The sequence below is a fragment of the Peromyscus eremicus genome, chromosome 3, assembly GCF_949786415.1.
Source record: "Peromyscus eremicus chromosome 3, PerEre_H2_v1, whole genome shotgun sequence".
In the NCBI taxonomy this organism is placed as follows: Eukaryota; Metazoa; Chordata; class Mammalia; order Rodentia; family Cricetidae; genus Peromyscus; species Peromyscus eremicus.
The window spans coordinates 144,707,581-144,733,754 of record NC_081418.1 but is presented as its reverse complement, the minus strand read 5'-3'; the positions used below and the strand labels follow the sequence as shown (position 1 = coordinate 144,733,754).

The 26,174-nt window shown below is 43.8% G+C and overlaps 1 protein-coding gene across 1 annotated transcript in view; it reads left to right on the top strand.

Annotated features, from left to right (window-relative positions):
• The window catches only part of Gucy2c (guanylate cyclase 2C), a 79,056-nt gene that overhangs the window by 7,096 nt on the left and 45,786 nt on the right, over nt 1–26,174 (top strand). The window contains exons 3-10 of the mRNA XM_059258717.1: nt 4,008–4,072; nt 8,190–8,405; nt 9,655–9,776; nt 12,583–12,679; nt 14,835–14,952; nt 17,339–17,474; nt 19,501–19,586; nt 22,731–22,842. Of these exons, the coding sequence (XP_059114700.1) occupies nt 4,008–4,072; nt 8,190–8,405; nt 9,655–9,776; nt 12,583–12,679; nt 14,835–14,952; nt 17,339–17,474; nt 19,501–19,586; nt 22,731–22,842 (952 nt within the window). The remainder of the gene's footprint in view (nt 1–4,007; nt 4,073–8,189; nt 8,406–9,654; nt 9,777–12,582; nt 12,680–14,834; nt 14,953–17,338; nt 17,475–19,500; nt 19,587–22,730; nt 22,843–26,174) is intronic.

Sequence of the window (26,174 nt, the reverse complement as noted above, 5' to 3'; positions counted from 1 at the left end):
CTAGAAGTCTACAGCAAGAGAAACTGCAGAAAATTGACAGACCTATGGAGATTTAACAATATACTATTATGTAATGGACGGGTTATTGAAGACATTAAAAAGGAATTTGTTTACTCTCCCTAGAATCAAATGAAAATTAAAATACAACATACCAAAATCTGGGATACAATGAACACATTCCTAAGAGGGAAATTTATAACTGTGAAGGCTTATATTAAAAAATCAGAGAACAGGCCGGGCAGTGGTGGCGCACGCCTTTAATCCCAGCACTCGGGAGGCAGAGCCAGGTGGATCTCTGTGAGTTCGAGGCCAGCCTGGGCTACCAAGTGAGTCCCAGGAAAGGCGCAAAGCTACACAGAGAAACCCTGTCTCGAAAAAGCCAAAAAAAAAAAAAAAATCAGAGAACACACACACACACACACACACACACACAAATAACCTAATGATGTATCTCAGAGCCCCTGAAACACAGGAGCAAGGTGTAGACAGAAGTAATTAAGATCAGAACTCACATTAATTAAGTAGAAATGGAAAAAAATACAAGAATCAATAAAACAAAAAGTTAGTTCTTTGAAAAGGCAAACAAGATCAACAAAGCCTTAGCCAAACTAGCTGAAAGAGAGCTGAACCAAATTAATAAAATTAGAGCTGAAAATAGAGACATCAGAACACAAACCAATGAAATTCAGAAAACTGTAGGGACATAATTGGAAAACTAGTTTCATCAATTGGAAAATCTAAGAAGTTTAGGTAAATTTCTAGATGTGTATGGCCTACAAAGTGAGATAAAGATGAAATTAACAATTTAAACAGATCTGGAACAAGCGATGGAACTGAAGCAACAATTAAAAAAAAATCTCCTAACTAAAAGGAGTCCATGATGGATTCAATGCAGGATTCTCCCAGACCATTAAAGAACTAGTACCAACCTTTCCCAAATTATTCCATAAAACAGAAAGGGAGTAAACACTCCCAAACTCTTTTTAAGAAGCCTGTTCTGATACCAAAACCAGGTAAAGATAAAATGACAACAATATTACAGCCCAATCTCCCCATAAGCATAAACAGAAAAATTCTACAAACAAATGAAAAGCCCTGTGAACTAGACTGAAGAAGACAGCGGAGTACTGAAGAGGCAGCTTCGTGAGTAAAGTCTATAAGCATGAGGAGGCCTGAGTCCGGCTCCCTAGAACTCCCATAAACAGCCAGGCATGGCCGTGTGTGCCTGACTGTAGTCTAACAATGGAGCGGTAGAGGCAGGGGGATCCCAGTGGCTTGCTCGAGAGCCAGCCTAGAAGAATTAACAAACCCCAGGTTTAGTGAAAAATTATATCTCATGAAATAAAGCCGAGAGAGACTAAGGAAGGTATCTGGTGTCAATTTGAGGCTTGTACCTATACCTGCAGTAGTAGGTACACACACACACACACACACACACACACACACACATCCATCAGAAAGATCATTCACAATGATCAACTAGCCTCATTCTAGAGGTACATGGGTGAGTTTAATAATAAGTCAATAGATAATAAAAAATCAATAACCACAATACATCACATACAGAGACTCAAGGACGGAAATCTTATTACCATTTCAATAGATGCCTTTGAAAAACATCCAACATCCCTTCACGATAAAGGCCCTGAGGATATTAGGAGTGGAGGGGATATATACATATATATATGACAAACATACAGTTGACGTCATAATAGATGAAGAAAAAAGCATTTCCACAAAGATGAGAAACAAGAGGCAAAGGTGTCCACTTTTCCCACTCCTGTTGCTAAAATGTTGAAAGTCCCAGCTACAGCCATAAGACAAGCGAGGGAAATAAAGTGATACTAAAAGGAAAGGAAGCAGGCAAAGTGCTCTAGTTGTAAACGGAAGATTCCACGTGTGAGAGCCCTAAAGACTCCAGAAAGCTCTCAGAGCCGCTGAACACTTTCAATAAGTGTAGGGACACATTAGCATAAAACCCAGGAGTCTTCTTATATGCTAGTAGAAATGCATGTAAGAAATCAGGAACACACAATTGAGAAAAATCACAAATTCACAATTTCCCAGAACATAAACCTCAAAATAAACTTAAGTGAAAAGCCTCTACCACGTTCAACTTAAAGCCCTGAAGAAAGCTGAAAAGGACAGACACCAGAAAACTGAAAAGCTCAAGTACTCAAGGATTGAAGGCATTAACTATAAAAATGCCTCTTTTATAAAAAACATTTTACACATTTAATGCAAGCCACATCAAAAATACAATGCCATTCCTCACAGAAATAGGAAAAAAAAAAAAACCTTAAGTCTTATATGGAAGCACAAAGACTCCAGAAAATCAAAGTGACCAAAAAGAATAATGCTGGATGTATGGCCGCATCTGATTTAAGTTATCCTACAGAGCCAATCTAAGGAAATCATCATGGTGTACCAACACAAAAACAGATACATGCATCAGTGGAATACCATAGAAGATCCAGATAGAAAGCTACACAGCTGTGGTCACCTGATTTCAGAGATGAGAAAAAGACACATTGGAGAAGACAGAGGACAGCCTCTTCATCAGATGCTGCTGGGGAAATTGGATAGCCACCTGTGGAGAAATGAAACTAGATCCCTACCTCCCACCTGACACAAAAATCAACTTAAAATAGACCCAAGACCTGTTTGTAAAACTGGAAACTCTGAAACTGTTAGTGGGAAAAGTAGAGAAGAGACAAGATGTGGATATAGGTAAGGGCTTCTTGGACAGCATTCTAGTTGTTCAAGAGTTAAGACTAACATCCAACAAATGGAAACTCACCATATTAAAAGTTTTGTACAGGAAAGGAAACAGTCAGGTGAAGAGTCAGTCTTCGGAATAAGAAATCATTGCTAACTATACATTCGACAGAGGATTAATGTTGTAGAATATTATTTTAAGGTGTGTTACTTTTGTTTCTGTTGCATTTGTTTAACTCCGTGAAGCTGTGTTGCTGCGTCTGTGTAAAACACTTGATGGTCTAATAAAGAACTGGCCAATAGCAAGGCAGGAGAAAGGATAGGCGGGGCTAGTGGCAGAGAGGATATATAGAAGGAGAAAACTGGGAGGAAGAGAAAAAAGAGACGGAGGAGTGAGGAGTTCTATCAGTCAGAGAAGCAGGAGGACTCCAGGGGCCAGCCATCCAGCTACACAGCCAGCCACGGAGTAAGATAAGGCTTACAGAAGTAAGAGAATGGGAAAAGCCCAGAGACAAAAGGTAGAGGGGATAATTTAAGAAAGCTGGCAAGAAAGAAGCCAAGCTAAGGCCGGGCATTCATAATTAACAATAAGCCTCTGTGTGTGGTTTATTTGGGAGCTGGGTGGCAGCCCCCCCCCCCCACAAAAGAGTAAAATACCAATAACAACAGATTAATACCTACCATATACAAAGAACTAAGAATACTAAATACCAAAAAAGCCCCAACCCTAACAATTAATGGACTAATGAAATGAACAGACACATCTCAAACAATACATACAAATAAATACAAATAGTCAATAAACACATCCACGTCATTTTTTCTCCCTGGGACTTCATTATCCCCAAGTTAGAGTCTGCCTCCCAAGATTGAGAGTCAACATGATATCTATGTAGTAGATGTAGTATACACGTCCTGATATCCATGCTATGTATGACCCATCAGGGCAGTGTGAAACTTCTAGAATCATAGTCCCATAGTCTGTAATCTTTGGAAGCCCTTTCACAGGATGCCTGGAGTAAGGGGTGTCTTGCACACCCACATAGTTTTAGAGAGCTTGTAATTCTTTTGAGCTCTTTAAAACCCTGTTTAGGGTCAGAGTTAGCAATGGGGAGGAGGAGGAGGCAAGAGTCTTCCTCCTCCTATCCCATCATTTGAGCAGCTCCTCACTACCCTGCGTCCAGACTCTTGGGGATCCCCTCTCTCCTTGTGTTCCTACCCACCTCTTTTCTGTCTATTGGTTGATTGGATTTGTTTTAGGCCTCAGTATTTTTCTTTGTCTCCCACAGAGAGAACAAAATATGGGCTGTGTCCTCATGGGGCCCTCGTGCACGTATTCCACCTTCCAGATGTAGTAAGTACTTTGGTTGAGTGTTAAATGACTAGACAAACAGCCGTGTTGTCAAGGCAACAGAGAGAGGCATGCTGGGCCCCTTGTATTTTGCCATCTCTCTGCCCCGGCTCTTTCCCTTCCCTGGGGACCTCCTCCTGGGTCAGTGTGTGATGGCTGCAGTAGCTGCTCAGGTCCAGTCATTCAGTCTGAGGGAGAGAGAGAGAGAGCACGCTGTGAGTGAGAATCCCGTCAGCGGCCTTGACCCTTGAGTTTAATAAAGGAAATCCTCCACAAGTATGGGCAGAGGGTAGGACACGGAGGAGGGGGTCTTAGAACTCTGCTCTGTCCTTAGTTCGCAGACGTGGGGAAACAACCAGCTGCTTATTCCCTACGCTTATTTGAGATGAATAGTGAAGGAGACGCCCCAAACAGTGGGGACTTCCTCCCAGGCCCTGGACTAGGCACACGCAAACACCTGTTTTCACAGAGAGGCCCTTTATTAATCTGGGAAGAAAGTTAAAGTGGCTGCTTTCTGACTCAGGCAGAAAACAGCAGCAGATGACCTTGCAGGTGTCATTTTTAAGAGGAGAAGAAGGTGGGGGCTGTGTTAGAATGGGCTAGGATACAGTGGTAAAGGAGATAGAGGATGAGGGAGAAGGGGGAGGGGACGAGGGACAGGGGGCAGGGGTATTTGTTTTAGAGGGACAAAGGACTGCCTCTGGATAAAGGGAAGACAGACATGGTCCATGGGCAAATGGCAGTTTATAAAGGTAAAACAGCCCACCCCACCCCCTGTGTTAGGATGAGGTGTTTAATTTTAATTGGGCATATTAATTAGGTGAACCAAAGGGGGCTTTTGATTGCTGGACTTTGGCAGTCAGCCTCAGGAGGAGGAAGTGTCCAAATGAGGGAAGAGACGTTGGTGGCTAGCTTTAGGCACGTAATCTCCTGGTTTTTAGCAAGGCAGAGGGAATGGGAGAGGAAGGCGAGGCCTGCCAGAGTCACATGCTCGAATGAGTTAGTGTCCTTTCAAATAGAAATGACATGTTGAAGTTCTGTATGTGACAGACATCCTTAGCAGCATAGAGAAAAGCCTTCCATCTATTCTAGAATGGAAAATCTTTCTCTGGCTTTGGGAGTCTTGGCCCCACCCTTCAATGTATTTCACTCAGTGTTTGGTTCTGCCAGATCATACATTCCCCGGTCAAAACTCCTCTCACATGCCTTTCTCCCCTTGCTCAGGCTTCTGAATTAAGAAATGCCGTTTGCTGCTCCAGAGGAAACCACACTAGAGTAGGTTTCACAGGGCTGACATGAACCTGAGATTTCTATTAAAAGTTGACATGTTGCTTCATACCCAGTGAGACAGCAGTCCCAGAAGCTCAGGCCCACCACATTGAACACACTACAGAAGCATTTTCAAGCCAATCTCCCACAGCTGAACACACGCACATGGAATCTTGTTCTTCCTTATTTCACGGATCATATATTGATAATTGCTCAAAACGAAAGGGGGGATCTGGAAAATTGATTCACCACTATGAAAGGTTTCTACCCACAAACAGTTTAGTTTTGTCAAGCAGGAAAAAAAAAAAAAAAAAAACCATTGAGTACCACACTCCCTCCAAATAGATAAGGTGACAGGGACACAGGCAGAGGGAGAAAGCTTTCTTCAAAGAGGAACAAATAAGAGGATACAGAATGTACAGAAGGTAATGGTCACCTCTGCTTAAGGGCTGAGTTTCAAGGAGGGAAATACTTCATGAAGAAAATCATCTGAGATTTGTGTTGGGGACAGATAACGTCTTAGTTAGGGTCACTATTGCTGTGATGAAACACCATGACCAAAAGCAACTTGGGGAAGAAAGGGTTTATTTGACTTACATATCTTGAGTCATAGTCTGTTGAGGGAAGTCAAGGTAGGAATTCAAACTGGATGGGAACCTGGAGGCTGGGGCCGATGCAGAGGTCATAGAGGGTACTGCTTACTAGCTTGCTCCCATGGCTCGTTCTTATAGAACCCAGGACCACCAGCCCAGGAATGGTACCACCCAAGAAGGGCTGAGCCCTCCCCCATCAATCACTAATTAAGAAAATGCCCTACAGGCGCTCCCACAGCTGGATCTTGTGGAGGCATTTTCTCAGTTGAGGCTCCCTCCTCTTAGATGACTGTAGCTTGTGTCAAGTTGACATAAAACTAGCCAACACAGGTAAGATTTCAGTGGATAGAGGTGAGGCAAAAGCTTTCCAGCCAGGTAGAGGAGAAAGTGAATGTAAAACAAAGAATTAGAGTGATGAAGAAGGTTTGCAAGTGTTTATAGCTGCTGCAGTCTGGGAAATGTACAGAAGGATGATAAAGACTAGAAAAATTACATTGACTGCATTTGGTAGCTTATGTGACAGGATCATTAAGTGGTACTTAATGAGAATGGCAATAGACATCACTAAGATTTTGAATGTGGGAGGGCTATGAAAAGCTCGTTTGTCGCCTTGACAACACTGCAGTTTGTCAAATCATCCATTTATTTTACATTTATTTTATTAACTGTTTACAGTTAATAAAAATTGTAGCTGGGCGGTAGTGCCTTTAATCCTAGCACTTGGGAGGCAGAGGCAGGCGGATCTCTATGAGTTTGAGGCCAGCCTGGTCTACAGAGTGAGATCCAGGACAGGTACCAAAGCTACACAGAGAAACCCTGTCTCAAAAAACCAAAAAAAAACAAAACCAAAAAAAAAAAAAACCCACAGGAAACAGAAGAGGGGCTGACTTAGCCCGGACCAGAAGGCAGGGGAAGCCAGCTAAGACTGTAGAATCGGTGGTGTTTGATAGCACTGGATGTGGAGGTAAGAGCTGGGATGTAATCAGAGAAGTCTTTGGGATGTTAAAATGCTGAAAGAAATGGGAGCACAATTAGGCTGAAGTTTTGAGGGACTAGAAGAAAGGGTAACATTGACTAGAACATGACTGGAGATGAAAGCAGGCAGCCAGTGGGATGGGGCAGAGCATCCTGAGTACTTGTGTAAGCAGGGTAGACAGAGGGAGCCAGCCAGCCCAGACACCCCCACCTGAAGGAACTTCCTGTGGAGCGAAGGAAAGCGCCATCAACAGCTGCTCACTCACCATCATTGGCCTTGGGGGTCAGGGAGAGTTTCCAGGATGAAGACAGATTCAGTGAAGGACCTGAGTGTTTCAGTAAGTCAGTCAGGAAGCCAGGCTAGGCCCTGTCTTGGTTGAGTTACTGTCTGAGAAGAGAGCTTGGTATGTTTAAAAAAATAAGGCGGCCCCACTGAGCAAGGGCAGAAAGGCCTTAAACTCCCCAGCATATGCCCCTCTCAGAGGCAGAGCCAAGGAACAGGCACTTTGAGGAAGAAAAGGCATAGGTACCCCTCCAGTTTCATCACAGTTATGATGGCTCTTTTGGTTTGCCTTCTGTTGCCGTGATAAATGCCATGACTGAAAGCAACATGGGAAGGAAAGGATTTATTTCAGCTCACAGTGCATAATGGAGAGAAATCAAGGCAGGAACTCAAGGCAGGAACCTGGAGGCAGGAGCTGATGCAAAGACCACTGAGGATGCTGTTTACTGGCTTGTTCCACATGGCTTGCTCGTCCTGCTTTCTTATAGAACCCAGGACCACCTACTCAGGGGTGATATCATCCACATGGGGCTGGGCCTTCCCACATCACTAGTCAATCAGGAAAATGCCTCACAGACTTGCCTACAGTCCAATCTGATGGGGGCAATTCCTCAGGTGTTCCCATTTCCCAGATACCTCTAGCTTGTGTCAAGTTGGCAAATAGAAGAACCTAACTACCACCAGAGCCATGGTTAGTTAACCTGCAGTTCTCACTCCTACCCCCTCAAATGTCACAGTTCTCAGCCCAGACAACATGAGAAGTCATTCAGAAATAAATCAAAGTGATCAAGTCACGTAGTCATCTTGCTCTACACACAGAGTATGACCAATCGTTGTTATTTTTAAAGTCGCCTATGTGAGAGGGTTCCCGTACACTTGTTTTACTGACCCCGTTCCATCCTCACTGTTGATGCACACGTGTTAGAAGGAGGAAGGCGGGCTCTTCTCGGTGCTTCTGGAGTTAACCCGGGCATTGGTTTTTCTCTCACCTTTGGCACAGTCTTGACACAACGTTGAGCTATCCCATGATTTCAGCCGGAAGTTTTGGATTGTCCTGTGACTATAAGGAAACCCTAACCAGGGTGCTGCCTCCAGCCAGGAAGCTGATGTACTTCCTGGTTGATTTCTGGAAAGTCAACGATGCACCGTTCAAAACCTTTTCCTGGAACTCTTCGTATGTCTACAAGAATGGTTCGGAGCCTGAAGATTGCTTCTGGTAAGGACGGCTGTTCATCAGTGTATGCCATGGAGAAATGCCACCTTTTATCTGGGACAGTGTTGGAATGGACACCCGTCCACTTTCTTACTCATCAAAGGGGCAAAATGAATAAAGTATCCTGAGAATGCTCAGCATAGACTGCATTTGGAGCACTCTAGGTTTGAAAGTGAACTCTTGTTAGTCTTAATGATTCCCCAAGGTAAGTCCTCTAAAGACCAAGACAAATGATCTTGTTTAGAGATAGTAAAAGTGAAAGCCGGAAGTCAGTGTTTCCACACTACTGCGGAAGACATAACAATGGAGAATGTTCGTTCTGCCTAAACCAAGAAGCAGTTAGAATGATATCTCTCACATTTTCTTAGAGGGAAAGGGGGACAGGAGAATGCAGGAACAATGGGTCCTAACAAAAACCAAAAGTCTGGGCCTGAAAGATGGCTTAATGTGTAAAGGCACTTGCTGCCAAGCTTGATGACCTGCTTCCATCCGTGGGATTCACTAGGTGAGAGGAGAGAACCAATTCCTCAGAGTTGTTTTCTGATTGCCACACAAGTGCTGAGACACATGCGTGTGTGTTCACACATGCACATAAGCCACAACACAAATAAATAAAACATAACTTAAAAAAAAATCCTAAGCCCATGCAACTCTAGTAAAAGTAGTGGAAGCAGTGTTTGGTTGTGGTGACCTGGGATGCTAGCTAGTTCTACCCTCTCTGTCCACAGAGGACTCGGAGGTTTGAGATGGGGTGTCCTTAGGCTCCCACATCTGGGAACCCATGGCAATCAACCCCATGGCAATCAACCCCAGGAGCTCCCCCTAGAAACCTTGGTGTGAAACTGAAATATATAAACGTTCAGTTCACACAAGAGCAGACATCATTTTACCAGCTCTGAAGTTCTGTACTGTAGGTTCAGAGGTTTCTCATTTATAGTACAGGCTAGAACCTTCTTGCCACAGCAGGAGGGAAACATTGTAGGGACCCCTCAAATGTCTACAATCTGTGCATACATATCAAGAGTACCAAACACTTCCCCCCCATGCTCTGCCTCCATTAAGTAGCCCCAATTCAAAGCAATGGTATCATGGTATATGCTGTCTATGCACAGAGGAACTGGGTGTTAGATAAATATTCCAGCACAGAAATGAATGAATGAATGAATGAATGAATAAATAAATGATGTGATTAGAGGTGGAGTGGCCATGAGGAAACAAAGCCGATTCTAAGCTCCTCTTCCTCCTGTTCCAGGTACCTCAATGCGCTGGAGGCTAGCGTGTCCTATTTTTCTGAGATGCTCAGCTTCAAGGAGGTATTGAGACGCAGCGATCAGTTCCAGGAAATCCTAACTGGACGGAACAGGAAGAGCAATGGTAAAATGGCACTCAGCCTGTCTCATGGCCACCACCTCCTTCCGAGTCCTTCAGGCTAATCTGTCCCTGTAGAGCTACTTTCTCTGCCTGCCTACAAGCTGTGTATTTTCAAACAACTTCATCATGTTGTGATTTCTGTGATTGACTGAAACCTGACTCTCTCAGAGAGGTGTGATAAAGTCACATAAAACAAACACGGACGTAATGAGAATACATAACGCCAATGGCCAGTCCTTGCACACCAAGCGCATGACCCACCATGGGTAAACCACTTTCAAATTCACTTCAACCTGTAACAGGAAAAGGCTTCTATGTCTTGTCTCAGCTGAAGCCTTCTTTGGTTCCTACCCCCTGCCCGTGATCTTCAGGATCATGAATGGTTTTATGTCCCGACCCCCAGATCTTGATTGACTGATACATTCCTAAAATAACAAATGCTTGGTCATGGCAGCAAATGACTATTTAAATGATGTCAGTAACCTGCCAAGTGAGGGTCTTTCCTTATAGGAAATCACCACAATTTGTTCTTTACTTCTGACGTGCTCTTGCTTGGGAAGGCACCCAACCCTGTTCTAGAAACTCAGGGTTGAATGCCCCAGCTAACTGCATGCTTTGGGCTCTGGATAAGTTGCTTGGTTGCTTCCCCCTGTGATTGCCAACCAGGAGGTGGTTCTTGTGTTTGTCTTTAAAAAGTCCTGTACTATGCGTTGGCACTGCTCTGTGAGAAGAGTTTCTCTCCAGGCAGTCTCTTGATACAGACTCTCAATTCAAACATTGGCCGTGCCTAGTTGTCTTTGGGTCTTTACCCTGTAACGAATCCAGTGTATTACTAGATTTGTGACTAGACCTCAAACATCTTCAACTGTGATCTAGTGACCAAGCCTACTGTTACATAGCCCCTCAGACAGAATCACAAGACAAGCAAAGATGATCTCACTTCCTCATTTTTCTGATCCAGATCTCACCTGTCCAATGAGCTTAAGGTTAGGTGTGAAGGGCTAATGGATAAAAGCATTCTCACAAGCTATACTTCGCAGGGAATTCCCTTCCTAAGCACATCACAAGTAAAGAATGAAGTGTGGTGATTTCCTGTAAGGGAAGACCCTCACTTGGCAGGTTACTGACATCATTCAAATCGTCATTTGCTGCCATGACCAAGTATTTGTTATTTTAGGAACATACCAGTCAACCAAGATCTGGTTGGGGGGTGGGAGAAGCATAAAACCGGGCAGGGGGTGGCACTGAGAAGGGGAGCTTAAAACCATTCATGATCCCAAAGAGTTTACAGTTCACCTGGGTGGCACGGCATATAAAAAGATCAAACAAGCCAGGTGGTGGTGGTACACACCTTTAATCCCATCACTCAGGAGGCAGAGCCAGGCAGATCTCTGTGAGTTCGAGGCCAGCCTGGGCTACAGAGTGAGATCCAGGACAGGCACCAAAACTGCACAGAGAAACCCTGCCTTGAAAAACAAAACAAAACAAAACAAAAATCAAACAAAAGCCTGTATGGTAGTGCTTACCTTTCTTCAATTCCAGGACTTTGTGGACAGTGTGAGGCCAGCCTAGTCTATGTAGCAAATTCCAGGACAGTCATGGCTGCATAGTGAGACCCTATCTCTAAACAAGAGCAAAAATCCAAGTGTCCCTGTTGCTAGAGTTTTCCTGCCTAGTCCACAGTCAGGACAAATCTCTCTCACCTGCCAGTCCCACAGCTGCTCAGACCCGACCAAGTAAACACAGAGACTTATATTGCTTACAAACTGTATGGCCGTGGCAGGCTTCTTGCTAACTGTTCTTACCGCTTAAATTAATCCATTTCCATTAATCTATACCTTGCCACATGGCTCGTGGCTTACCGGTATCTTCCCATGCTGTTTGTCATCATGGCGGCTGGCAGTGTCTCTCTGACTCAGCCTTCCACTTCCCAGCTTTATTCTCCTCCTTGTCCCGCCTACACTTCCTGGCTAGCCAATGGCCAATCAGTGTTTTATTTATTGACTAATTAGCAACACATTTGCCATACAGAACATCCCACAGCATGTCCCCTCTAGCTCTTCCCACACCTGAACCACATGTGCAGGGCATAGCTGGATTAGTGGTAGAGGCTCAGAGTAACTCTGTCATTTGAATTTCTAAGACTGGGTTCTGAGTTAAGGAACCACGGGCATGGACCAAAGATGGTTGCTTAGGGGTACTATAAACTATTCTCACATTCCCTTTTTCTTTATATTTTCAAACACAAATGATGAGATGTGGGCCACTCATTGACCACATTTGAAATCACCCCACCCAGTATGATAGAATACACACTGACGCAGAGCTCGTAATCGTGAGTCCTACTCACAAACTGTGTCTTTCTTCTTCTAGTCCTTAGTCCCTTTGGTACTGGCTTCTTTTTTAAAGATTCTACACAGTTCTATTCTGACTCTGTAACTAAATGCAAAATGCAGAGGAGATTTAGGGAGATTTTGGGGTTAAACTTTAAAAAGGAAACATGAGAGACATTGATGCCTGCAATCCTAGCACTCAGAAGCTGAGGCAGGAGGATCTCCATGAATTAGAAGCCATCCTGGACTATGTAGTGAGTTCAAGTCTGGAATACACAGTGAAACCCTGTCTCAGAGAGAGAGAGAGAGAGAGAGAGAGAGAGAGAGAGAGAGAGAGAGAGAGAGAGAGAGAGAGCCATAACAACAACAACAACAACTCATATGAATACACTGGGTTCAAATTCAGGACGCTGGTTACCCCTGGCTGATGTGCACGTTATCTTCCATCACTCTTTGTCTCCATTTCTCACTTCCAGTGATCGTTATGTGTGGCACGCCAGAAACCTACTACGATGTGAAAGCGGACCTCAAAGTGGCTGATGACACTGTTGTCATCCTGGTAGATCTATTCGGGTTGGTATGATGGCATTCTTGGGAAAGCCTCCTCCCTTCAGAAGGGTAGCATGTCAGTGGCTACCAGAACACCCTCCTCTCTCTTGTGTTAGGCAGCCTCCATGATGGCCACATTTGAACAAAAGCCTCATCCCTTTCTCATAACACCTCACGTTTACCTAATCCTCTGTGAGCTAAAACAGAAATGTATTCCTTGACACCTGCCTTGCATTGACATCCCTAGTCTGCTCACCTTTGAGGTCTACTCAGTACACAGACTCCTCACCCCCAGGCTGATCTTAAGATCTTTGTTCAGGAAACAAACTAGAAACTCAGCAATGGTTTAGCTGGGAACGGAGACCTCACTTCTTTGCTGTAGTTGCTAGTGACCTTTGGCCTCAGATTAATTTTTCATCAGCCATATTTGGAAAGATTAAAGTTGCAGTCAACTGGATCTGATTTATACACTTATTCTTTGTCCTTCATGGTACAGTTACTCAATGATGGTCCTTTCCTCTGACACTGAGCAGAGAAAACCGAGAGAGAGAGAGAGAGAGAGAGAGAGAGAGAGAGAGAGAGAGAGAGAGAGAGAGAGAGAGAGAGAACCACTGTACTAATACACTGTACCAAAGTAATGCTTAAGTTATGCCTAGAGGAGGTGTCACTGGGACACCTGTGCCCCTTGTCCTGTAAGTACATCACCCGATCCCCTTATCTCCCTGGACCATTAATCATTACCCGTGTGCCTTCAGAGCAGAGAAATGCACTGCTGTGGCCCTCTCGTATTCGCCTGGTCATCACTCGATACTGAACACACTTCTCCCAGCATGAAAGGAAAGGAAGTAGGGAAATGCAGGCCTGACTGACAGTTAAGTGTTCATGAAAACAAACAATCCACCTGTCTAGTTCTTTGGGGACAGAAGTACAGGGAACAGAGCAGTGCTATCAGCATTTTGCTCCCACCCCCACATTGATTCCAATAGCTGGTTTGTTTGGGGGAAGGAGTCGTCAGTGTGGCTAATTTGGTATGACTTCATTTTCTGCCAACTGTACTGGCTTTCCTTGTGACTCCTGTCCAAGGGACAAATGGCTACGTTTAAAGAACGTCACATCTCACACGATTCAAAACAAAACCTAACGTACTCAACTTCTAATTCTGACGTTGGATTCTGGTGGGTGTTTGTTAGCATTTGAGATTGAGTTGCACTGTGAAAAGAAAATTAGGGTGTCTATTTTTAGGGTAAGATCAATAATGTTAACATAAGAGCTAACGCAGTGGTCAGCACAGAACAGACTGTGTATTAGATGATGGTCATCCTAACTATAACAGTTCAGTTGTGTTACATTGTTTGCACACTAAAGCACCCACATGATCAGGAAGCACAGAAACCCTAGCGTTTTCAGAGTGATCTCAGTCTGCAGGGTGCCAAGTCTTGTCTATGAGTTGGTTAATACATATTCTGTGAGCTGATTAGTCCCATCTCCAGAAGCTTACGGTCACAGCAAAAGAGATCCATCTCAAACAAGTCAGAAGGCATCTGGAGTTGTCCTCTGACCTCCACAGGTATGCCATGGTACAAATGTGTCACCATTCACACATATGAATGCACACACACACACACACACACACACACACACGCACACGCGCACACACATACATTGTACATACCTCCCCCATCCTTGACACGTACACGTACCGAGGCTTGCCGTGTTAGAGAAAATGTCTAGCAGTTCTGTGTAATCACCTACCATCAGTTCATCCCAGAGCACAGCGGAAGCATCCTACATTGCTCTGCATTGCCTGTGCAAGTAATACTAGATCCCATGTTGCATATCTCAATATTTCCAACTTGTTTTGCACACTTAAGCAAAAGGAAATTTTCCAACAGAAATGAAGGGAGTTAGGCCTTACCAGCAAACACACATTCCCTCAAAGTGTCAGCATGCTGAGTGCCCTTCCATCTGGAGTTGGTAACAGAGCGGCCCGCACTCTGCTCTTTACTTTAGCAGGGGGAGGAAGGGATCCGAACTCGGAAAAGTGGGAAGGCTTGCTGACGGCTAAACTTAGCAACAACAACCGCCATTTTCAAAGCTCACACCATCGTTTGCACGCGTTATAAAGTGTCCATCTCTATTGGCGTGCTAATTTAACAAGGAACCTGTGTTTTTACTGTAGTAACTATTACTTTGAAGATGATGTTGAGGCTCCGGAATTTATGAACAATGTCCTCGTTCTGACACTACCTCCTCAAAACTCCATCTCAAACACCTCTTCCTCCCAGTGGTCCTCACCGGTGAGTTAGTTTTGTGTGTGTGTGTGTGTGTGTGTGTGTGTGTGTGTGTGTGTGTGTGTTTATGTAAGTATTCATTAAAGATAACACAGTAGTTAATCTCTTATTTGAACTCAGATTCTTACACTTGCAAGTAATTTTTTTTTTGCATGTGTTTATGTGTTCATTGTGTGGGTGTGGGTGTGCACATGCATGAGGAAGCCAAGGTGGATATTCTCTTCTTCTATCAATTGCCATTTTCTTTCATTATTTTATTTGTGTGTATATGAGAAAGAAAGAGAGAGAGTGCCATGTGGGTGAGAGTGCTTGCCAAGGTCAGAAGACGGTATCAGATCCCTTGGAGCTGGAGTTATGGGCAGTTGTCAGCTGCTGGAGTACTGGGAACTGAACTTAGGCTCTCTGTAAGAGCAGCAAGTGCTCTTAACCCATGAGCAATCTCTCTAGCCCTCCGTACTTTATTTTTTGAGACAGGCTCCCTCAGTGAATCTAGAGCTCACTGATGCAGCTGAGCTAGCTGGCCAAAGAGCTCCAGGGATTCACCTGGTCCTATCCCTGCACTGGTCCCAAAGCCCCCCCACCAAGTGCTGGGGTTACAGGCGTGTGCCGTGACACCTAGCCCCGTACATGGCTGCTGGGAATCTGAGTGCAGGTCTTCGTGTTCTTTACTGAATGAGTCATCTCCTCAGCCCCCGCAAGCACTTGTACTTACTCCGCATCACTCACCAGATGTCACTGACTCCTGCTGTGTAGAGCTTCGGCAAGCACAGGCACCCCATCACACCTCATACTGCAGGTCACTGTGTTAGACTCTAGACCCTGAGAGCAACATCGGAGTGAAAGTCCCCGTGTGGAAATACAGAAAGAAGAAGCCTTGCTACTGAGAGTCGGTCTCACACCTAAAGGAAGTAGAAATTAAACAGCACAAAATAACTGAAGAGGTACCAGAAGGTTCTCTCTATCCTAAAGTAATGCTCTCCTGTTGCTAGTACCCAAATTCTTTGTTTTGAAATAGAATACTCCTAGGTGAAGACATCACAGTGCCGTCCATCATAATGAAGTTGACCATTGTCCAGAGCTGTGCCAGGAGAATGCTAATGCATTCTGATTGTCTCGGTGTCCTATCTGGTTTGACACGTGTCCCAGAAAAGAGCCTCTACTTCCCTTTAAATCACGGTCACCTTATTATACATGAAGATCTGAAGACACACTGGACTCCGCCAATCACTGAGCCTTAATGAGATGCAGTCTGTCATCTGCCTTCTGCTCTCAGTTGACAGAGGTTTACGGTAAAAGAAGAAGGGACAATCCAAAGACCTCCAAACGACTTTTCAACGACAGGTGAAGGGCAAGTCATAAGTGTTGTAAGGATGTGTGAGCATCACCCCTTTACCTAGACCATCTGCTCCAAGCGCTCCAGTTCACGGACCTGCCAAACTTAGAGGTTTTAAGCACCTTAAATGCGAGGTCTTAACTGAGTTCTGTTCATCCCATGAAATGATCTGCCACCAAGTCTAACCAGAGGAGTTTGATCCCAGGGTTCCACATGGTGGATGGAAGGAGAGACCTGAGCCCTAGGAGTTGTCTGCCGACCACTATAGGCAGCACCCCAATAAATAAATAAATGTAATGAAATGATGATTTCAACTAAAGAAACAGGGGTTTATTTTTTCTGTTAATATTTCTGCACAGTGTAATTCCAGGTACAGAGAACTTCTATTGTCTTTTGGCTTGGGCAATAGGGAGGTCCAAAGTGCATGAGGAAACAGAACCTATGGGGTTCAGGGGGACAAGGGTTTTCAATTCATAATCCTGCAACAGCCATCGTACAGTGGGTGCAGACGCAGAGAGGTGCTAACTCTATTATTTTGTCAGGATAGATGTTAAGGGGCTGAAGTGACACTCAGAACCATCTTCGAAGCACATTCAGTGGAATCAACCAATCAAAATTCCTCACATCCCACTCTAGATATTGGAGGCAGGGGTTGTTTCCTGGGCTTTGGTTTTCTCTCTTACATTCCGATGAAAACATTAACTTAAAGAAAATTGTATTTCTGCATGAAATCCTATAAGCACGAAAATGCCAGCTGTTGATTTTCTTAGCTACATTGTATATTTTTCCATTATGAGAAGGAAGCATAATTAGTTCTAGATTCTTCTCTAAAGGCAGAGTTCTTGCTTATTGATCCCATGAGAAAGCAAAATTGTGACAACAGAGCACTAACCCGAGATGGTATTCCCAGTCCTCCTTAACATCACACTTGCAGAGCCCCTGAAGTTATTTTATCTTTCCAAACTCACTGATGTCAAACACATTTTGCTCCAGGCTCAAGACCAGAAACCCACCCCTGTTTTCCCATTAAAGGATTTTTTTTTCTTCTTTCTCATTCAGGGAAGAAATGACTTTTCTCTCGCTTACTTGGAGGGAACCTTGCTGTTTGGGCACATGCTGAAGATATTTCTTGAAAATGGAGAAAATGTCACCTCTAATGAATTTGCTCATGCATTCAGGAATCTCACTTTTCAAGGTACTTGATCTCTTTAAGAGCAAACAACAATAAAGTCAAAGAAATTCAGGCTTTGGGAGGGGACAAGTGAGAGACCAAGAGAGGCTTTAGCATTTGATGCGTCAATTGCAAGACCTTGGAACTCAATCAGAGGAAATGTCATTGCATAAACTTTGCGGGATGTTGTGATGCGTAGCTGGACTTGCATATTCATGGGGGTGTTGCAGAATGAGCTTGTAGCTTGAAGGCTGTATTCATGAGCAGCCTTTCACAGAGTATTGTTATAAGTAGTGGTGTGCTGCCTATGCTTGGAGATTAGCAAGAGGAGAAATACTTGCAGTTTATTTTTATTTTTTTATTTTTTTTTTATTTTTTTTTTTTTGAGACAGGGTCTCTCTGTGTAGTTTTGCGCCTTTCCTGGAACTCACTTGGTAGCCCAGGCTGGCCTCGAACTCACAGAGATCCACCTGCCTCTGCCTCCCGAGTGCTGGGATTAAAGGCGTGCGCCACCACCGCCCGGCTATTTTTATTTTTTAAATTGACATACAAGATATAACTCCAGCATTTTCAAGTGAAGTGTGTTTTAGTAGATTCTCTTCTCCACTCATCTCCTGCAGTCTCCTGGTCCCCTAAAGCCACCTTGTGACCTGTCCCCTGGCCTCCTTTCCGCCCTCATGTCACAAGTTCATGTTTGTCATTTTATTTGTACCTCTTTATGTCGTGATATATCTATCTCCACCATCTCCTGTGTTAAGTCTCTATTTCCCAAACCCCTCATGACAATACCACCCAAAACAGCATGTGCCCACCCCCCAGCTGCTGGATCGACACCTCCATCCTTCATGCTCCTCTCGAAACTTCTCTTTTGTGTCCCAGGTCTCAGGCAGGGGTTATGAAGAGGTTTGGTTGTAAGAAATTATCAGTCTTGCCCTGGGAAGCCTTTGTCTGAAGCAAAGTGAGCCTTTGTCAGCTCTGGAAGGCAGAAAATGATTAACAGCTGGTCTGAGAGCTGTGTCCATGACTGTGGGATTCCACAGGGAGAGGAGGACATGGCTCCTGCTTCCCCGAAGAAGCAAGGAGAGACATGTGTTGATCACCCATGTGTCCTGAGTTCTGCCAGGCACTTATGGAGTCATAACTATGGTTACAGTCAAGTGTCCCAATGACCACTGTCATAGGCTCAGAGCCAGGAGTCATGTGTTTGTCCTAGCTTGGTCACTTATCACTCTGCAGCCCTGAGAAAGTTTCTTACTATCTCTGAGTCTCATTAAAATTATTTCTCATCAATAAAATAGGAATGGCAGTTTCTATGTCATGGTGTTCTGGAGAGCAGAAAATGGTAAATGTGTGTTAAGTTCAGTTAGCACAGAGCTGGTGTCTAGTAAACATGAAATAAGTGTTAGATTTCAATTTATTTATTTACAGTGAGCATTCGTGTGTGTGCCACAGGGTGCAGAGGCCAGAGAGTGACCTGTGGGAGTCAGGTCTCTCCTACCACGTAGCCAAAACCCACATGGGGATTGAACTCAGGTTCCTTCCCACCTGAACTGCCTCGGCAGCCCAGACGTTAGCTGTTAGGTTGAACATGTAAACATTTCCCACCTAAGCACACGTTCTATATGGTCAGTCTACACGGTTATTATTTTTTAGTTAGGAAATTGAAATATAAACAACTTGTATCTATTTTCAGCGTTTTAACCAAAGAAAGATAGTGAAGCAATTTTGTTCTTTGTACAATGTAGACTGTGCTGTGGCCTATATGCTGTGCGACTGATTTAGCTAGCATTCTTAGTAATATGTCTCATGGACAATTGAGTGATTTATCAACCTGTCACATCCTAAATGAAAGGAAGAGAACTTTCCTTCTAAATGAGCATCTCCCGTAAAAATACCCTTCACAAATCACAGGGGCAAAAAGCAATTATGGGCTGTCTGATAAGAATATAATATAGAGTGATTCGAATCCATTTTACACTCTCCATCAGGATTCTAGTGGTGTCAGGCCAAAAGCCAATGACGTTCTCTAACTCTCTCTCTCTCTTCTTAGGCTTTGGGGGACCTGTGACTCTGGATGACAGTGGGGACATTGACAGCATTATGTATCTTCTGTATGTGTCTCTGGACACCAGGAAAGTATGTCCAACCCCTTATAAGAAAATGTGGGGAGATGAGACTGGGTGAAGGATAGTTAACCTGGAACAGGGCCAACACTGAAGGAACTAAAGGGCTTCTGTTCAAAATCTAAAGGTAGATGATTGTTTGATGTCAGGCGTAGGGGCTGCAGTGGAGAGAGAAGCTCACCAAGATGCTAAGCCCTCATTTTCTAAAGAAGCAGAGGGGCTCAGCCTTCTTGGAAAAGACGGACACCCAGCTAGCTCACTCCAGTTACTTTATTCAAACACATACACGGTTAATTGAGGCTGGGAAAGGCTCTAACTACCAAAGTCCTCTTGCTCCTGCTGCCATGAGAGCAGACAGTCCACACAAATCCTGGTCCCCTTTGATTGTGGCTAGCCATAATGAAAAGGAAGAACTCCAGGTCTGCCAGGAGTGTCTTAGGACCAAGGTCGGTGCAGCGGCAGGCTTTCGGCTAGCACCAAGTGCAGGTTCTCCAGAGAGATAGTTCTTCAAGTTCAAACAGTCTCAAAACAATGTCTCAGCCTCTACCGACTGACTCAAGCAGAGCAAGGGCTTTGCTGAATCATTTCTCTCAAAGCCAGACACAAAGGCCTTACTATACATTTCACTGAAAGCCAGACATAGAGGCTTTATTTACATCTCTCTACAGCAGATCATTTCAGCTTTCTTGGTTTTTATATTTCTATTTCACTTAGGGTAGTATTCCCTAAGCATGTTAGCCCGTACAACCTCTAATTAGAAATCAACTATATATATATATATATATATATATATATATATATATATATAGTTATATAGTTATATAGTTATATAGTTATATAGTTATATAGTTATATAGTTATATAGTTATATAGTTATATATAGTTATATATATAGTTTTATATATATATAGTTATATATATATGTATGTATATATACTAGTGATGGAGTCAATGAAAAGATAACAAGCTGCTGACAAGCATTTCCTAAAGACCATAAATCACTTTTACAAACTAAAGATTTCAAAGAAATAGCTCTCTTCATCAGCACTCCCATGAAACTTGTGAACTGTGTAGTCCCTCAGACACACACATCAAAGTGTTGTTCTGCAACACTGTCACTTACATTATGCACCTGTTTTCTTCACTCCTGTGTTAGGGCCTGTGCTGGCTGGTTTTCTGTCAACTTGACAGAGCTATAGTCATCTGAGAGGAGGAAACCTCAATTAAGAGAATGCTGCCATAAGACTGGGCTGTAGGCAAGCCTGCAGAGCATTTTCTTAATTAGGAATTGATGGAGGTACCACCCCTGGCCATTTTGGTCCTAGGTCCTATAAGAAAGCAGGCTGAGCAAGCTATGGTGAGTAAGCCAGTAAGCAGCACCCCTCCATGGCCTCTACATCAGTTCCTGCCTCCCAGTTCCTGCCCGGTTTGAGCTCCTGCTCTTTCTTCCTTTAATGATGAACAGTAAGCCAAATAAACCCTTTCCTCCCCAAGTTGCTTTGGTCATGGTGTTTCATCGCAGCGATAGAAACCCTGACTAGGATGGAGCCTCTAAGGAGGGGCAGTAGATCTACTTACTCTCTGGCCAAGTCTCCCACACAGAGCTTCCTATCTGGTACAGAGTTCATGGCAGACCAGCACTGAATTGAAAAATAAGACAGCTGTCTTTATGCATTTCCAAAGCTATGCCCATATAAGCCGTGAAAGCCACTGAACACCTTCTTCCTACAAGAGGTCAGGCCCTGACAAAACTGGAAATCTGGAAGAAAATAGAATTTATTTGTAAAATGTTCCAGAGCAGACATTATGACAAGCTTAAGTCATACATGAATATATGTATTGGCATTGCTTTTTGAGAGATACTTACAGTGCCAAATGTGGCCCAGGCAGTGGTGGCACATGCCTTTAATCCCAGCACTCGAGAGGCAGAGCCAGGAGGATCTCAGTGAGTTTGAGGCCAGCCTGGTCTATAGAGTGAGATCCAGGACAGGCACCAAAACTACACAGGGAAAACCTGTCTCGAAAAGCCAAAACAAACAAACAACAAAAAAAAAGGAAACAATGGCAAATGTGAAAATTACAAAAAAAAAGTGTCCATCCTGAGAAAGTGACACAAGAAATTACAGGCAGCATTTCATAGAAGCCACAGTTTTTGTTACTATATTGGACCTTTAATGAAATACTATATTTGAAGCCAGCGAGGACAACCTGAGTTTGATCCCTGGGACCCACATGGAAGGAGAGATACGACTCCTGAACATTGTCCCCTGACCTCCACATGCATGATACACATTCCCACCTCCCAAATAAATAAATAAATGCAAAAAGGAACGTATAGTTGGCATCCACATCAAGGGGAAACCTCTGAGTCGGATTCCCTTAATGCTTCAGTCACTAACAGGAACCACAGAGACCCACATCCTCATCCAATTGGATGAGACCCTTGCTGCCCATGGAAGAGAGGCAAAGACGTGTGTGAGATCTTTCCTAACCCACACCACTGCTCTTCGTATGAGAACTGTTCCCTACACAGCTCTCCCAAAGCAAATTTGGTCAAGCTTTTTAGCAAATGACTGCCTCCAATTGTATTATACAGTGTGTACATTTGAGGGAACCTAGAGATTAACTCTCAAAACATGGGCGCTATCAAGATGCCAGTCCACATCCAGGGTAGGGTCAGCAGAGCGTCAGTATGCCATATCCCAGCATGCAGGCTAATTCTGACCTTCCATGTGTGCATTGATGGGTTCAGTTCTCCAGTGTAAAGTTCTTTAAATGTAGATTTCCTATGGGAATGTCTTGAGGAAGTGTTAGTAACTGTAGAAAGGTGGCCGTGTTTCAGACATATTTCACACAGCATTATTGATATCTGCAACAGAAATTCAAGGCTATCCTGTAGCAATGTTTCCATTAGCAGATGAGTTCAAATGAAGATTTAAATCTAGAGACATACTTAGTAACTGGAAATGGCTCACATTTGTAATCCCAGAATTTGGGAGGCTGAGGTATGAGAATTAAGAGTTCAAGGTCAGACTTGGCTACAATATCAAGATCCTGCCCCCACTGAAGCCACACACACATATAGTCAATCTCATCACAAATTTCTCTAAAATGTTTTCATTTTTTTCTTTTCTTCTTTTTTTATGCCCCAACACAGTATGACATTCTTATGATGTACGACACCCATATAAACAAAACCATCCCAGTGGCTGTGAACCCCAATTTCATCTGGAAGGACCACAAGCTCCCTAATGACGTTCCCGGGCTGGGTAAGACATTCTCACCAGGTTTTCTTTCCCCCAACATAGTTTCCATGTAAGCTGTATGGAGTTGGCTTGTTTTTCTTTTCTTCTCATCTCACAGAGGCTTTCTGGGCTTGTAAATGTGGGTTTTACAAGCCCAGTGAGCTACATAGATACAGCCACATTCTAATTTAGCTAACCCTGTTTTGAAGATGGATCCCATATGAGCAGTTCCCCTAGAAAACAAGGACATAAAGCGGGCAAAATATAAATAATCATAGAAACACATGCTTTACTCTATGTGCATTTTAATGCAACAGACTCAAGGAACGTTCTCTAGATTTTAGCAAAGAATATTTGCCATATCAGGCTGAGAGAGAGCCAGTGATCGTGGCCCTGAAAGTCTCCTCCATTCCTTCACAGGACTTACTTTCAGCAACAGTGACGGTGACACACAGGAGGTGAGGTTCTAAAGGCCTTAACATGACGTGGCCTTCATGTTAGCAAGACACGGCGAGAATACACAACATTAACCCTGGCCTTCAGCAGGGAGGTCAGGGGGCCTCCATGGACCATAAAATTCGCAGTGCATTCTGTCTGTGACTGGCTTGGCCAGTACTTAATGTAATTATCAGTAATTCTGTATTACTAGTCTAGCATCTTTAAGACAAAGATCGTAAATCTGGACACACAATCATACTCAAAGATGTGAAAATACCATTAATGGGCTCCTAGAAATTTATGATATATTCTTAAATTGAACACCATACAACCAAATGAAATTTATTCTTTGCAAAGAATTTTAAGTGATAGGAAACTAGTAACATTGAAGAATAGGAAAATGCAACTCTTTATTTAACAAAACCCTAACTCTGTAGAAATAAAACCCAAAAGAAATTCATAAAATTAGCCGGGCGGTGGTGGCATCCATCTTTAATCCCACTACTCGGGAGGCAGAGCCAGACGGATCTCTTGAGTTCAAGGCCAGCCTGGTCTACAGAGTGAGATCCAGGACAGGCTCCAAAACAACACTGAGAAACCTTGTCTCGAAAAACTAAAAAAGAAAAAAAATACATAAAATTTTAATATTAGTTGCCATTGAGTAATAAGATCCTGAAAGAATTTTCCCTTTTACATGTTCCTGAAGTTTCGTTCTTTTCCACAATGTTCATATTCAGTTATCACCTTTTCAAGTCTTAAAAACGGAGTTAGAAATATTTCTATTCTTGCAGTGATCTGTAGCCAGGAATTGGAAGTTTGATCTGCTTTTAAGCATCGCTGGTCCGATGGACTTGCTTGTATTAAAACTATAACTGTTTCTAAGTTCCTTTTGGTCTGTGATTCCTAAGTGGAAATGGTTGACTTAAAGCAGGACGGAAGGTGTGGGTGGGCAGTGCATTCTCCTGAACAAAACGATCCGAGACAACTGCAGATTTATAGTTGCTTTTAAGCTTTCTATACATTATCCCCAAAGCTATGCTTCTGAGTTTTAAATGAACATTTCAGCCATCTCTGCCTCTCTGTCCCTGCCTGTGCCTCTCTGTCTGCTGGTCTCTATTCCTGTCTCTTCCTCCCCCACCCTCACTTTCCCTTTCTTGGCAGGGGAGACGGCTCAAGATGGCTCAGTGGGCCAAGTGCTTGCTGAAGACCTGAGTTTGGACACACATGCGCACCTCGAGTACACACACACACACACACACACACACACACACACACACACACACAGTTCTCACCTTAAAAAAAAAAGCTGCATGCACAGGTGTGCATCTGTGACGGCAGGGCTGGAACAGGTGGAGGCAGGCAGATGCCAGTGGCTCATGAGTCAGTCCAGGTTCAGTGAGAGACTCTGTCTCAAAAATACAGTGGCAGATGATAGAGGAAGACATCCAATGTTGACCTGTGACCTCTTCATGGAAGGGGGGGGGGGAGAAAAAGAAAGAGAGAGAGAGAGAGAGAGAGAGAGAGAGAGAGGGAGGGAGGGAGGGAGGGAGGGAGGGAGGGAGAGAGGGAGAGAGAGGAGCAAGAGGTCTTTTTTCACAGGCTTCTGCAATTAAATACATAAATAAGTAAGGATATAACTGTATATAGTAGTGCTGGGTCCAGAGTAGAACTATATTTACAGTGAAGCATAGCCAAAGACTATGCATTAACATGAGTCCGTTTGTTTTTATTCTGTGACCGAAAGCTCTTCCTCTGGTAAAGCACATGTTTAAAGCTGGAGTTCCCTCCAGCTGTGCTGTCCTGTGACTTAGAAGTTAGCACACATGTGAAGCCAGCGGACTATAATAACCACGATAGCCACTAGAGGGCAGCAGAAGGTTTGCCTTGGAAGTACTGTGAGCCTGACTTAACTGCATTTAGCCAGGCCTGGTGGAGGCTCCCACCTGTAATCACAGCATCTGGAATTCTAAAGTGGAAAGACTGCCATGAGGTGGAAGCAATCCTGGGCTACAAAGTGACTTCCAGGCCAGCCTGGACTACAGAATGTGACCCTGCCTTAACAAGCCTATTTGGTTTAAAATAGTATGTTTAAATATCTAATTATGGTAATTATGTGTAGCACAGTGAGGTGCTCATTATGCAGATAGGGACCAAAATGACCTGAGTCCCTCGAACTCATGCTCTGGTATGGAGGTATATAATGCCACACTGTCGGGGTTGTATTTCTTCTACAGGCTTGTTTTACATCTGGGGCTAGGGGTGTGTTGTACAGGAGTGTGATGGTAATGGGTATGATGGAGTGCCCATCACAGTCATGTACAGAATCCACCCAAAGAATGTGACTGTGAAGGCATGAGCCCTAAGGTGGGCATATTTTTCTGCCGATATGGGAGGAGAAACGTCACTTAGAAAGCAAGGTGATAAGCAAACCCAGGGCAAAGTTGTGCATTTACAAAGCAGCCCTCACCAAAAAGTGCTCTGGTTTTGCCACATGCTAAATCTTGGCTTGGGGGTGTGGGTGGAAAGAGGAGAAAGGAGAGAGGAGAGAGGAGAGAGGAGAGAGAGAGAGAGAGAGAGAGAGGAGAGAGAGAGAGAGAGAGAGAGAGAGGAGAAAACTTTTTAGAAGGACATAATAGCATGACTAAAACACGTGACATAAGTTTATGGTAAAGGAGTCTCTTAATATTTGGGCACCTTTTTCTTGTCTCGGCAAAATAAGGAGGGACAAACTTCTGTTCAAAATTTTCAGCCATTTAAAATTAATAATTTACTCATGATGGGTGCAGGCCGAACTGGTAGACCCTGGGCTGCTGCCCTGAGGATTTGTGTGTCCTGGTGCCGTGTTAGAGACTCATGTGAGGTGGAGTGCATGCTACTTAATGGGAAATCTATTATCTCTTTTCCTGGAGAAACTTCAT